The sequence below is a fragment of the Syngnathus scovelli genome, chromosome 5 (assembly GCF_024217435.2).
Source record: "Syngnathus scovelli strain Florida chromosome 5, RoL_Ssco_1.2, whole genome shotgun sequence".
Taxonomy (NCBI): domain Eukaryota; kingdom Metazoa; phylum Chordata; class Actinopteri; order Syngnathiformes; family Syngnathidae; genus Syngnathus; species Syngnathus scovelli.
In genome coordinates, this window is record NC_090851.1 from 2,300,257 (window position 1) to 2,313,780 (window position 13,524).

The following is a 13,524-nucleotide window of genomic DNA, read 5'->3' on the forward strand; positions in this document are numbered from 1 at the left end:
TTTCAAAAATGACTGCACCACATTTAATTTTATTATAAAACTGAATATTTATTGAGACTACTCCACAGGGAGAAGGTACACTGGAATGTGGTACCACTGACAGGCATAAATACAATTTCCATAAAGGACTAGTAGAAAAACAAAACCAGCACAGCTGCAGTGTTTTAGTAAATGACAACAAGGCAGAAAAAATCTCGCTAGGAACAAATGATACAAAGTCTATAAGGATGTTGGACACCATTAGCCAACGCAGGCAAAAACGATCGGCTCGGCTAACGATGACCCGCTGTACATACGAACGAGGCGTTGTTTACAACTTGAGTTTTTTCCGACGCCCGCGACTGTCCGAGGTTCCTTCCGGCTTCCGTTTCTGGGCCTGAACGGGAGAAGAAGAAGTGATTAAGGACTTCTTCTGATGAGAAAGAAACATCTCGGTTGCCAACGGTTCCACTTACCGAGCTGGTCTTGGGCCCCCTCTTCTTCTTCTCCGCCTTCTCCCGCTCCTCCAGCTCCATGTTCTCCCTCTCGATGAGCGTGATGAGCGTGTTGCATCGCCTTTGCAGCTCCTGCAAGCGCGCACAAGTCAGTAACGACGTTGGAGAAGCGGACGGTGGGAAATGTCCGCTCACCATGGCCGTCCTGGACTTGAGGAACCAGTCGAAGCGGAACTGGGGCGAGTTGCGGATGCACTGGCGCAGCTCGTCGTACACGCTCTCCTTGTCGAAGCCCAGCTTGTGCAGCATGCAGATGAGGAAGCGGTCCTCCTCCTCCGTGTAGTTCTTACCCTTGTTGGTGCCGTAGGAGATGCGCAGCTGGTGGAAGGGCGCCTTGTAGCGGCCGATCTGGTTCGAAGAAACATTTGGAGCTTACCACGCCTGACACCGGTTTTAAGTTGCGAAAGAAAATCGACAAACCTTGGAGTCCAGTGCCTTCTTGATGCTGATCCTCCTCTGGATCCTGGCCTCGCCTCGCTCAATCTGAGCCATGATCTTCTCGATGTCCTGGAGCTCGTTGCAGCGCTCCCAGAACACAGCTGGAGGAGCACAGCGCAGGAGGACGTCACGTACGTAGGAATAAGGGGGTAACAATTGGAGTCCGAGCGCACGTTACCGGAATATTCCATGACTTCCTCCGGAGTTTTCCCCTCCACCTCTCTGGCGATGTTCTCGATGTCGTCGCGTCCCCACTTCTCATTGGCTTTGATGAATTGGTTGAAGTCACGTTTGTTCCAAATGGTGAATCCCTACATAAGAATAATAAAAAAAAAAAAGATACAGTTCATGTTTGTGGCCAAAGGATAAAAAAAATACCAGAGTTCAAATCCTTCCACCTGCTGCAGAAGATTCTCCTTCTCCTCCAGCTCCTCCTCCGTCAAGGCTTCAGCCTCGTCGATCTTGGCCTGCTCCTCCTTCTGGACTTGAGCCGAGTTGGGCATTTCCGGGTTGCGCGGAACCTACGAGGACAAGCTCACGTGATCAAAAGAACGTTTGTCAAATCGCAGAAGGTGTGAGGAGCAAGTGAGAGGATGTACTTTGTAGCCAATTGTCTTTCGGTAGAAGAGGATTTCCTTTTCAAGGAGCTCGAAGAGACGTGGCGGGAAGAACTGGAAGTCTTGGACGTTGGGCTGCTTGGGCGGACGGGGAGCCTGGAGGCCCAGAAGAATGAACATGGTTTAGGACAGGACATCATTTTGGTAGCTACACCATCCAAGGAGGAACGAAAAGGTTTTTTTTCCAGCCGTAGAAAGCTACCCACCTTGGGGGCTTTGGGCTCGCTGACTCGAAGAGCTTCTCTGAAGTAGGCGTCCACGGCATAATTGGCCTTCCTCTCTCTCTTGGGCGGCTCGATCCAGTTGGTGATGACCTGACGAGGAAGAACAAGAGGAGGTGGAGATGAACATCAAGGCTTGATGTTGTCCCCACGGTGGCTCTTTTATACCTTTTTCTTCTCTCTGTAGTCTTCTCCCTCAAATGTGTAGACGCTGGTGTTCTCAGTGTCCATGGTGAAGTTCCTCAACGAGCTCTCGCCCAAGGAGGAGAGCTTCTCCTTCATCTCCATCGTCTGGTGGCAGGGTGATCAAACATCAGGCTAAAAAGTCCGCTGCTAAGCCGGGTGGCCGCGCTTGAAGCCATGACTCACCTTCCTCTCGCCTCTCTCCAGGATGGCGTCGATGTCGTCGTCTGTGATCTCGCTCTCCTTGGAGGCGAAGACGTGCGTGGCGCCGTGGCGAATGATGGACAGCATCTCGTCTTTGCCCAGCTTGTTGGCGCTCGGATCCACAAGTCGCCCTGGTGAGATGAAGAAACAGCCGTGATCAGTGTGTATGGATCCAAGCTGATGTTTTTAGCTGGCGATTCATGTACCACTAGAGGGAGCCATCATACTTTGAGAATCATTAATCACAATTTCCCTTGCATTAAAGAGTATTAGATTTTTAATTTTTTTTGCAATGCCACGAACTAGCCTGCTAACTTGAAAACAAAACAAAAATGTGTCGTACCTTGCTGGATGACGATGGAGTCCAGGCGCAGTTTCATCTCCGCCCTCTCCACAATTCGCTCCTCCACCGTGTTCTCCGTGATGAAGCGGAAGACGCGCACTTGTTTCAGCTGCCCGATCCTGTGAGCTCGGTCCATGGCCTGGAGGTCCACTTGAGGGTTCCAGTCCGAGTCATAGAGGATGACCACGTCGGCGGTCGCCAGGTTGATACCGAGGCCGCCGGCTCTGGTGCTCAGCATGAAGATAAACTTGCTGCTGTTGGGCTCGTTGTAGGCGTTGATGGAGATCTGAAAAGTGCAGCCCACGTTTTGAGGTCACGACATCTTAAAAGTGCACGCAACGCAGTCCGTTAGCACCGAACCTGTCTCTCTTCGTGCGGCGTCTGACCATCCAGGCGACAATAGCCGTAGTTCCTCCACATGCAGTAGTCCTCTAAGATGTCCAGCACCCTGGTCATCTGGCTGAAGATGAGCACACGTGAGCCTGGGGAGAGAAAAAAAAAAAAAAAAACACACACCCACCAGCTTGTGAGCGCTGTGTCCTGCTGTACCAAACTGCTTCTCCAACTTACCCTGCTCTTTCATCTTGGGCAGCAGCTTGTCCAGGACCGCCATCTTGCCGCTGTTGACCACCAGGTGGAGGTCGGTGGTGTACGGGGGTCCGGGCTCGGCGCCATCGAACAGGTACGGGTGATTGCAGCATTTGCGCAGCTGCATGAGCACGTTGAGCAGACGCATCTTGTCCATCTTGCCGGCAGAGTTCAGGATGTCGATGTCCTTCATCAAAATTTTGGTGTACCTTATGGAGAGATCGATCAGTGATTTTTCCTAAATCTATTTTTTAGCAACCAACTAAAATCTATCAAAGGGGTTCTTACCATTCTCGCTGCATTTTACTGAGTCCCACATACATCTTGATCTCCTTCTTGGGGAGCAGTGTCTTCTCAACATCAGCTTTTATGCGACGGAGCAAGAATGGGCGGAGCACCTACCCGCAACCATACAATAAAAATATTGAGAATATTCTTTCAAATAAGCTAATTTTTTAAAAATATTCCCAACATACCGTGTGCAGACGCTCCACCAGTTTCTGATCGCCCAAGCAATTGTTTGTGTCAAACCAAGAGTCAAAGTCCTTCAGGGGTCAAATGCAAAAAAAAATTAGGGACTGTTTTCATTATGATTCAAAGATTTGAGAAGGTCACACACCTCTGACGAATTGAAGACGTCTGGAAGCAGGAAGTTGAGCAGGGCCCAAAGCTCGTGCAGGTTGTTCTGGAGCGGCGTACCGGTCAGCAGCAGGCGATTGGTGGTCTTGAATTCTCGCACGATCTCAGACAACTGCGAGGAAACATGCGTTATTATTATTCGAGGAGCCTCACAGGTAAAGGACGAAGGCAGACGTACCTTGGATTTCTCGTTCTTGATCCTGTGGGCTTCGTCGATGACCAGGTAGCGCCAGTTGAATTTCTTGAAGACGGCCTTTTCTATGATGAGCATCTCGTACGACGTCACGCACACGTCCCATTCGCCGGGCAGCAACACGTCTCGGATGAGAGCAGTCTGAGAAATGGAGGATGGAGATTCAGACTTTATTTTCACACAGTGCTATTTTTTGGTGTCATTTTAATTTAAAAAATCATTTTTCACGAGAATAATGTAATTTTACAACAACATAAAAAAGTCAACTCTCTTGATACTAGATTAATTTTTCCTTCACCGTTTCCAAACAATATTGGTAAAATGGCAAACATGGCTGACCCTCTCATCTCTGTCTCCGATCAGGCAGACTGCTCGCAGAGACGGCACCCAGCGCTTGAACTCGTTCATCCAGTTGTACAAGGTGGACTTGGGCACCAGCACCATATGCGGCCCAGGAATGTTCCTGTAGTGCTTCATGTAGCCCAGCAGGGAAATGGTTTGGAGGGTCTTTCCCAAACCCTGACGGGACACCAATCGGTAGAAATGAAGTCACGTCTCAACATGAAGTGATACATTTGCGAGAAAGGCGCTCACCATTTCATCGGCGAGGATGCCGTTGATTCCGTTCTCGTACAGAGAGATGAGCCAGTTCAGACCGCGCACCTGATAGTCTCGCATCTTTCCTGTTTTGACGTCTGCATGGGAAGGTAAACGTTTGAGGGACATACTTTCTTTCTTTCTGTTTCTAAAGAGGCGAGCGCTTACAAGATGGCGAGTCGTCAAAGCGGGTGCAGACGTTGGTGGTCTTGGTGCTCTCGCTCAACAGCTCCTCGTCTTCTTCTTGCTCGGTGCGCCGATGACGATTGCTGAGAGACAAGCGTGGGGAAGAAGAAGAAGTAAAATGTTACTTAACTGGTTAATGTTGTTTTTTTGATGGCCACAGTTTGAGAAACTTCCATTATTTTTTTTACTTGGACATATGTTTTTTGAATTTTGATATTTTTTGGTACTCACTCTCCAGCAGACAACAAGTTCTGCTTCTCGTCCTTTTTGATGCGAGGACGCCCGGGCTTCATCTTGAGCGGGGACGTGGGAGTCTTCTGTGCAGCCGGCTGAATGAAGTGAGCAAAAAGCTCGGTTTGCTTCAACAGGTAGTCGAATCTGTTGGTACGGTCCGTTTTCTACAGGTGCAAAAAAGATATTTGGATTATTCCTTGGACAACAACAAAAGTATTTGAATTTTGGAGTAGAAAAAAAAAATCCTTACGACTTTCTCTTCATAACCTGGAGCAGATTCTTTGGTTTTGGTAGAGGACACATCTTGTCCATCAGGTCCTGCATCTGAGGACGACTCCTTGCCGGCATCCGAGTCAGACTTTTCCTATTAAAAAAATAAGATTGTTTAATCAGTTTGTTCATTAAATTGCATACTCCATGAACCCAGCTTACAAGGACGACATACATTTTCTAATTTTTAGAGCATTCCAACATTTTATTTTGTTAATTTAAAAAAATATAATCACAAAAACAAAATGCCCGAGGCAATGCAGCAATCGCATCACCTAGGGATGTCATTGGAAAAAAACAAAGGCGAGCTTCGGTGAAGAATTACTAGGCCCAAACGTGCCATAATTAAGATTGTTTGATTCCTCAAAGAAGGAAATAAGCGCGTGTCGCAACGTCCTACATTTACGGAACGGAACAACAATGGCTTCGGCGGCGCTAGCAAGTTGAGCTACAATTAGCTAGCCACGAGCTAACTGACGCTAACGGTTAATCAAGTAGAAGTTGGTCGTGGGAAGCGTTCAAGTCAATGGAGAATTATTAAAATCATATATATTGATACACTGGAAGGCACAACCATGTTAAAAATCAAAACAGTGTCCCATTTTGAACCGTTTTACCTCGGCTCCGCCGGCTTCTTCAACTTCGGTCTGCTCTTCCCGCTCCGGTTCCACGCAGCTTAAAATGTCCGACATGTTTTACGGCTATTCCCTTTTCGGCTGGTCCCGTGTAAGATGGGTCTATTGTGGATTTTAGGGACAACTTTCTCGCCGTGTTCTGGTAATGTTCTGTTGGGTCTGTGGAATGAAAGACACACCGGTCAGCGCGAGTGGTTGCTTTGCTCCTCCCGAACACCCGCGTTCTAAGCGTGAGTTTGCCGCGCAATCGCGAGACTTGACCATGTAGCCTTCATTAAAATCGAAAATACCGGAACGCACACCGAGGATGAACTTGAATGCATCACAAAAATTGAAAATACAATTTAATTGTTTGTTGTTGCTATTGCTGTAATAAAAAAATCTAAAATTATATTGCATATATTTACTATGCTTTCCTGGAGTATTTAGAATAATACATCATTTATGACGATAGATGTTAAAGAATCGGGGAAACTGAAACTAAAATGTAGACGTCATGAATCATACTTGGGAATTTTTTTTTATTTTTGGTCAAATTTAAAAACGCAAGGACTAGATGGGATACTTTTTTGTAGGGTAATTCACGTATAAACTTGAATTTATACTAATAATAATAATCACAGGCAATGCAAAGACCACCAAAACGGACGTTTGCTTTGGGGGTCCTTACTGCTTGTCAGGCGTGAGAGAAATGACGTAGCCGTTGTTGATCAGCTGATTCCGGTTGAGTGATTTCACCAAAAATACAACAGAATTTACCTGCGAAACGAGATTTAACACCAAAACGGAGCGTATCTTCTTCAAGTCGGACACTATTGACATGCTCCATTTGGGTATGGACGTGTTTATTCAGAGCCTGTGCCCTCCTTCTTTCCCATTCAGGGCGTATTAGCTTTTATGCTAAGTCAGTGGCTGCCGAGAAACATCACACAGCTAACGTCAAGCCCTTCAAGTTGCTTTGTTCGACGCGGCGCTCGTAAACAAATGTATATATATATATATTTAAAACACTTACTAGCGGCGTGTTTAAATGTGGTTCCGGTGGTGATCAGATATCGGATGTATTTGTACTTGTGTTTTAAACGGTGGCTTTGCTATTCTGACTATACGGCTACTGTCAAGGCGCGTATGACCGATGGGCTACCGTAGTGAAGAAAAAGGTGGGAAACAAGTGTAATAACTGCACTTTAAGTAACTATAGATGATATTTATTTTGTTATTAATGTTAATAATAACATGTTATGTCAAGTTGACGTGTCAACGCCATTAACATCGCACAAAACTAATAAAAAAGCTGTAATACAATGCTGTACAGTAATTCTCAAACCAAGTGCCATCTTAAAAATATCATTACATAATAAACATAATTATAAAAAAAATACTTAAATACATGTTCAAAAGCAAGCAGTAGTTAAAGTTAAAATGATAATATTCTGCACTTTTAGTCAAATATAACTGAACTCCGTTTGGAAAGTTAAAAAAAAAGGATTATAAAAAGGTTGAAGCAGGCTGTACACATACCCAGAAGTGTTATTTTATTTCATATTTTAAATGTGAACATTTATTTGGATTTAAATTTGTGATTCTTTGTGTCCATCTGGTGGTAAACTGCATTTTGTCCTGTAACATTATGAAATTTGTCAATTTTACATTACGGCTTATAACATTTTGACATCTGAGCCATTCATCGTTTGTTGAGTTATTATGTTAAGCTGGAGTTGTCAGATGCCACATGACCAATGAGGCGTCCTGCTCGCTTTGTCCCTCACAGGCCGCCATCATGGACAAAATTTTGGAGGGCCTGATCAGCTCTGCTCACACGCTTCCGGTAAAAAAGGCCATTGTGAAAAAGGTGGTGGAGGCGGCAGAGAAGGACGTGGCGGCGGCGGAGTGCCGGGCTCTGTTTACCGTCACCACCCGCCTCATCCTGTTGGGGGAGGACCCCTTCCAGAAGCAAGTGAGCAGTGGTTTGTCCTATCGTGATCAACTAAATTTTTTTCTTTTGATATCTGAGGTTGTTTTTATTTTAAGCTGTCTTACATCAGAGAGCTTCATTTGGTCGGTCCAGCCATATTGTTGTCTTGCAGAAAAAATGTGCTCTGTCGCCATCTTGTGTTAAAAAGCAATTTTAAACCTTTTTGTTTGTTACTCTGACCCCTCGTGACCTCTTCCTCTCTCCTCAGGTGGGCTTCCAGGTCCTGGAGGCGTATGCACGCTACCACCGCTCGGCGTTTGAGGCGTTCTTCACTAAGGACTTTGTGCTGGGCCTGCTGCAGCAGGGCTACGAGCAGCTGGATCACAAAGACCCGGCCGTGGTGGACTACATCCACTGCGGCTTGCGGTTGCTCATCAGTTGCCCCGCCGTGCTGGAGCTTTTCGCCGTGGTCCAGGTGGAGGTGCTGAGGATGGTGTGCGAGCGGCCTGGGCCAGCCGCGTGCGCCCGTCTCGCCTCCCTGCTGTCGGACTTTGTGCAGTGCGTGCCCAGGGACAAGGGCGGCGTCCTCTTCTGCCAGCAGCTGGTGAGGACCATCGGCTACTTCCACTGCCTGGCCAATCAGGAGCAGGAGCTGGGCGAGTACGTGGCCCAGGTCACCAAGGTCAGCACGTTGCTGCAGAACATCTGGAAGGCAGAGCCGGCCACGCTGCTGCCTTCCCTGCAGGAGGTCTTCGCCATCATCTCTTCTACAGGTGAGACGATTGATTCAGTACTGCCCCCTAGCTGTCTGGAGGAACTTATGCTCACTATAAAAACTTCTTCAGACCCAGCGTTCGAACCGTCCATCGCCTTGGCCAGTCTGGTGCAGTACATCCCGGTCCAGATGATCACAGTGCTTATTAAGAGTCTCACCACGGACCAGAATGTCAAAGACGCAAACATGACCAAAGCACTCTGCAGGTATGTGGAAGTATGATACACTCAACATGATGCTTTTGGATGAAGACCACGTATATCTTTCGTGTTTTCTTAGGATGATTGATTGGCTCTCTTGGCCTCTGGCCCAGCACGTGGACACCTGGGTCATCGCTCTGCTCAAAGGCCTGGCCGCCGTTCAGAAGTTCACCATCCTCATAGATGTCACTCTGCTCAAAATCGAACTGGTAGGTCTTGAGATGTGCTCACGGTATGTTTTAGTGGAATTTAACGACTACCAACCTCTTGACATTTAAAATGATTTTCAACTTCTCGCACAGGTGTTCAATCGTCTGTGGTACCCCATCGTGCGACCGGGGGCCCTCGCCGTCCTCTCCCACATGCTCCTCAGTTTCCAGCATTCTCCCGAGGCCTTCCATCTGGTAAGGCATCTCGCCTGCCAAAAAAAAAAAAAAGACGTGGAAAGGGATATTTTTTTATTGTCTCCCATAATCATCTGTTGCAGGTTATTCCACACGTGGTGCATCTGGTGCAGTTGCTGCAGGATGACGGGCTCCCCACCAGTAAAGCCTTCCTGCTGCAGTTCAGCGAGCTCGTGCACTGCATGATGTATCAGTATTCTGGATTCCCTGATCTCTACGACCACATTTTGGAAGCCATCAAGGTAAGCGAGCGTTTTTCTTTCTTTTAACTTCATTTCAATATTTACTACATAATTAAGAAAATGCATTTACTCGGACAAGCCAACACTATACCCGGCGAAAACTGACCCAGGAACATGTTTGAACATGAGAAGAATTTGCAGGTTAAATATGCATCTCATGCTGCCAGGATCTGCCGAAACCAAGCGAGGAGAAGATCAAGCTGGTGCTGAATCAAAGTGCCTGGACCTCCCAGTCCAACTCTTTTGCCTCGGGGCCGCTGAGGCAGGTCGGGAAGTCCGAGACTGGCAAGACGGGCCTGGTCAACCTGGGCAACACCTGCTTCATGAACAGCATCCTGCAGACGCTCTTCATGGCCACAGAGTAAGTCACCAGACATTTTTTATATAATACACTTGACTGCCACACTCAAATAAAAAAAATAAAAAATCTTTGATGTTAAGAGAACTTTGTCTTGCCTCAGTTTCAGACGACACGTGTTGTCGCTGCGCCTGAACGGTTCCAGCACGCTGATGAAGAAGCTGCAGTTGCTCTTTGCGTTCCTTGCACACACTCAGGTTTGTGTTAATGGAAGACTAGAACGATCGTGGCAGCTTGAAAGTCTGGTGCAATGTCTTTGGTTCCCCTCTAGAGGGCGGCCTACGCTCCGAGGAACTTCTTGGAGGTGTCCCGCCCGCCGTGGTTTAATGCGGGCTCTCAGCAGGACTGCTCAGAGTACCTCCGCTTTCTTCTCGACAGGTACGGCACGTGAATTTGAATTGAAGAGCTTCTCCCAAGTTTCTTGACATTGTCTCCCGATACCAAGGTTACACGAAGAGGAGAAAACCATTCAGGTGTTGGAATCAAACAACCCAAGTGTTCCCACCGACGCCATCGACGCAAGCGGCAAAGACGCCAGCGCTCCGACGTCCCCCGAAGAAGGCGAAGCGTCCGCTCCTAAAGTGGACGACGACGACAGACGGACCCTGATTGAGAGGACTTTTGGCGGAAAACTCGTGACGGGTATCCGATGCACCCACTGCGACTGCGTCTCCGAGAAGGAGGAGCCCTTCACGGACCTTTCGCTGGCCTTCTGCCCCTCGCGGGGTGCCTCCAAAGCAAGTTTGCCTTTTGAATATAAATTATTTAGCATATCATTTAGCAATTTAGTTCCTTCTCATGGAGCTCAGCCCAAATTCCAAAAACTGTTTCCGACAGAGATTCAGCTAAATTATAGCTAATTTGTGGACGAACCTTTTTCACACAAAGATCAAGTTGAATTAACACATATTAGCGCTTAAACGTTTTGTCTCTTGTCTTCCCAAGTCGGACGAGTCCAAAGTGGTTTGCCAGGGTTCCGTCAACGGCGGCAGCGAGACCCCTATGCCGGGGACCAAAGACCAATCTGGACAAGTCCACGGCCTGCCAGAGAACAACGAACCTCCCCTCACCGTGCCCGACCTGGTGGACTACTTCCTAGCTCCGGAGATCCTGGATAAGGACAACGCCTACTTTTGTGGCAAGTGTGGCAGCCTGCAAAGGGCAGAGCGGACCCTCAAGGTGATGTCAGCCCCCGAGTACCTGATCCTCACGCTGCTACGCTTCGCTTACGACGCCAAGTGCCACGTACGCCGCAAGATCCTGGACAACGTCACCATCCCGCCGCGCCTGCGCCTTCCCGTGCACCGTCCCGCTGTGACTTTGCCGGCCCCGCCCCTGCAGCCCGCCTCTTCCCCGCCCCTGGTGGACTCCCCCGAGAGCAGCGAGAACCTGGCCAAGAAACTCAAACCCTCCCGTCGAGATGAGGAAGTCCAGTCGGTGCTTTACGTCCTCAGCTCCGTCGTGATGCATTCGGGCGTGTCGTCCGAAAGTGGACACTACTACTCCTACGGCTGCGACAGCACAGCGGAAGGGGGCGCCGTCTGTCAGGAGGACTTGAGTCAAGGGGAGCAAGTCCGGGAGGGTCCGAGCGGTCAAGGGGGCGGCGGCTCTGTGCCCACCAGCGACTGGCTGCTGTTCAATGACAGCAGGGTGACATTTGCCTCCTTCCAGTCGGTGCAAAACATCACCAGTCGCTTCCCCAAGGACACGGCCTATGTGCTCATGTACAGGAAACAGGAAGTGGCCGGGCAGGCCTCCATTAAAGGCCCGACGGCCAGCGGAATAAGGCAGAGCGCCGAGCCGCCGTTGCAGAAAGAACTGCTGGATGCCATTATCAAGGACAATAAGTTGTATCTGCAGGTAAAACCTGTTTCTTCTCCGTGTCGTGAAATGATGTCGTCTTCTCAAATTTACACGAGACGGGAGCGACTATTGAGCCGCTCAAGGGGAGAGAACATGGAATGCCGAGCTTTACACTTATTCGCATTTCACACACGTACTGTGGCGTTGGCGATAGACAACAAACGTCCTCAACAAATCATCAAGATCAATGCTGGATAAAAAGATTTGTTTCGCTTTCACCTTGAGTCAAATCCCGCAAGAAGCCAGGCAGTAATTTCACGAGCCACTGAACCGTCCCTAAGCATACTGCCACTAGAGGGAGCTGTCGGTACGCCTCAACTCTCTTTCACGTGTTTATTTCTCTCCACAGGAACAAGAGCTGAACGCTCGGACTCAGGCTCTGCAGGCGCCGTCTTCTTCCTGCTCCTTCAGGCCCAACGGCTCCGATGACAACAACCCGCCGGGGAGTTGCGGCCCGTCTGGAGGGGGAGGGGGAGGAGGAGGGTTTAACACCATTAGTAGACTGGTCTTCTAAAGCTACGCACACAATGCTAACAAGAGCAGGGGTGGGGATCTTTTTACTATCCTCAGAGGGACAAATAAAAAGGTATCAAAGCTGTAACAGGTGGAACGGTGCAGGTGGATAATGTTAAAAACAAAGATGGATACATTTAGCTGTATAACAATGTTAAGAGGTGTAGACCTCAGCTTTACAGATTCCAGCACAGCAGGTCCGTTGAACAGTGGTGCCTTGAGATACAAGTGACCCAACTTTTTATTTCTCCAGATATGAGTTGTCACAAGTTGAAAATTAAGCATTGAGCGGTGGCAGTAAAATTAATTCAAAAACAGCATTATGCCACTCCCAGTAGACATGTAGAAACTAAACATAATACACGTGTGTTCTTAAAGCAATTAAATAATGTGACCTAATGAATGGCTCGTTAGCTTTGTAGAAGCCGTCTTTTCGATGTGTTTGCACCACTACGTTATATACAGTACTGCCTCCTGGTGGCCAAGGTGGGGACAGCACGAGGATCAGCATACTGAATTGGATTGAAGCAGAAACTAATAAATTAACTATTTTTAAGTAAATACTTAACTATTTAGATGTCATTGTGTTTTTTGTTTCATAGAATGTTACTGAATCCTAGCGCTTATTGATTTTTTTTGGGGGGTGCATCATTCGCATTTCCACTCAATTCGATGGTGAAAGATGATTTGACTCAAGGATGTGTGGTCCTGAAACGGATTTCTTATCTCAAGGTATCACTGTATTATGCGCTGAGAATATTGCCCACCCCTGCAACAAGCACTGAAAAGCTCCTTGAGGACTGAAAGTGTTGTACACTGTTCAACTATTTTTAATTTATTGAGATTTTGTTTTGGTGAAATTGATTTTCTTTCAATTAAGGTTCAATCAAAAGAAAAATATGCTGTTTGAACCATGCATTATGATACAACTAGCAGAACCTCCAAAGTGGAAAGCAAGACTGAATCACACAAGACTTTATTTGTAACTCTAAAAGTTTGCTAACTTATTAGCATGTAGCTATGTTCCATTTTGGAGGTTCCACTTCTCATCTGCATGCATTTTGATCATTGCCGTGTTTTATTTTTCCAAGCTGATTGATATATTGGGCATTTGATAACTTTAATATCACATATATGCAATAAATCAATTTGTCTTAAAAAGATTCTCAATTTAGTTGAATTGAAAACAACATACGTACACAATATGTCGCTTTAGGTATAATTTAGCGGGCAGCCAGATGAAGACGCAGGCGGGCATTGTAACAACTGGGCTTGCTGTTTTTGCATCACTGGTAATTAGTTGGGCCTCATTTCTTCATCAATACCCCTCTGGCTGTTGTTGTTTCTGAAGAAGTCATTAATCATGGTGGCTAACAGGACACATTCTTGGGGGAAGGCGTTTAGCATCACAA

The 13,524-nt window shown here is 47.4% G+C and overlaps 2 protein-coding genes across 2 annotated transcripts; one reads left to right on the forward strand and one right to left on the reverse strand.

Moving 5' to 3' along the window:
- Positions 1 to 22: 22 nt before the first annotated feature.
- smarca5 (SWI/SNF related, matrix associated, actin dependent regulator of chromatin, subfamily a, member 5) lies at positions 23 to 6,083 on the reverse strand. Its single transcript, XM_049719340.1, has 23 exons — positions 5,825 to 6,083; positions 5,188 to 5,301; positions 4,935 to 5,101; positions 4,686 to 4,786; positions 4,515 to 4,615; positions 4,260 to 4,439; positions 3,906 to 4,061; positions 3,708 to 3,839; positions 3,565 to 3,633; positions 3,377 to 3,486; positions 3,071 to 3,297; positions 2,861 to 2,982; positions 2,501 to 2,786; positions 2,140 to 2,288; positions 1,939 to 2,061; positions 1,756 to 1,863; positions 1,532 to 1,645; positions 1,331 to 1,453; positions 1,111 to 1,243; positions 915 to 1,033; positions 630 to 842; positions 456 to 566; positions 23 to 376 (listed from the first exon to the last, which is right to left on the reverse strand). The coding sequence occupies exons 1-23, from the start codon at positions 5,897 to 5,899 to the stop codon at positions 311 to 313; spliced, it is 3,099 nt and encodes a 1,032-aa protein (XP_049575297.1). The 5' UTR covers positions 5,900 to 6,083; the 3' UTR covers positions 23 to 310.
- A 423-nt stretch (positions 6,084 to 6,506) lies between these two features.
- usp38 (ubiquitin specific peptidase 38) lies at positions 6,507 to 13,273 on the forward strand. The gene is made up of 13 exons (XM_049719341.2): positions 6,507 to 6,675; positions 7,614 to 7,799; positions 8,026 to 8,530; positions 8,603 to 8,738; positions 8,812 to 8,941; positions 9,035 to 9,136; positions 9,220 to 9,378; positions 9,546 to 9,739; positions 9,840 to 9,933; positions 10,008 to 10,114; positions 10,182 to 10,473; positions 10,682 to 11,596; positions 11,949 to 13,273. Exons 2-13 carry the CDS (start codon positions 7,623 to 7,625, stop codon positions 12,111 to 12,113), a joined length of 2,976 nt encoding a protein of 991 aa, XP_049575298.1. The 5' UTR covers positions 6,507 to 6,675; positions 7,614 to 7,622; the 3' UTR covers positions 12,114 to 13,273.
- Positions 13,274 to 13,524: the final 251 nt, after the last annotated feature.

Coding starts and splice junctions, on each gene's coding strand:
- smarca5 (XM_049719340.1), bottom strand. CDS start 5,899: ATGTCGGACATTTTAAGCTGCGTGGAACCGGAGCGGGAAGAGCAGACC. Junction 4,440..4,514: donor GCATCCTCGCCGATGAAATG/GTGAGCGCCTTT, acceptor GTGTCCCGTCAG/GGTTTGGGAAAGACCCTCCA. Junction 3,634..3,707: donor ACGTCTTCAATTCGTCAGAG/GTGTGTGACCTT, acceptor TGACCCCTGAAG/GACTTTGACTCTTGGTTTGA.
- usp38 (XM_049719341.2), top strand. CDS start 7,623: ATGGACAAAATTTTGGAGGGCCTGATCAGCTCTGCTCACACGCTTCCG. Junction 9,137..9,219: donor CTCCCGAGGCCTTCCATCTG/GTAAGGCATCTC, acceptor CATCTGTTGCAG/GTTATTCCACACGTGGTGCA. Junction 9,740..9,839: donor ACGCTCTTCATGGCCACAGA/GTAAGTCACCAG, acceptor GTCTTGCCTCAG/TTTCAGACGACACGTGTTGT.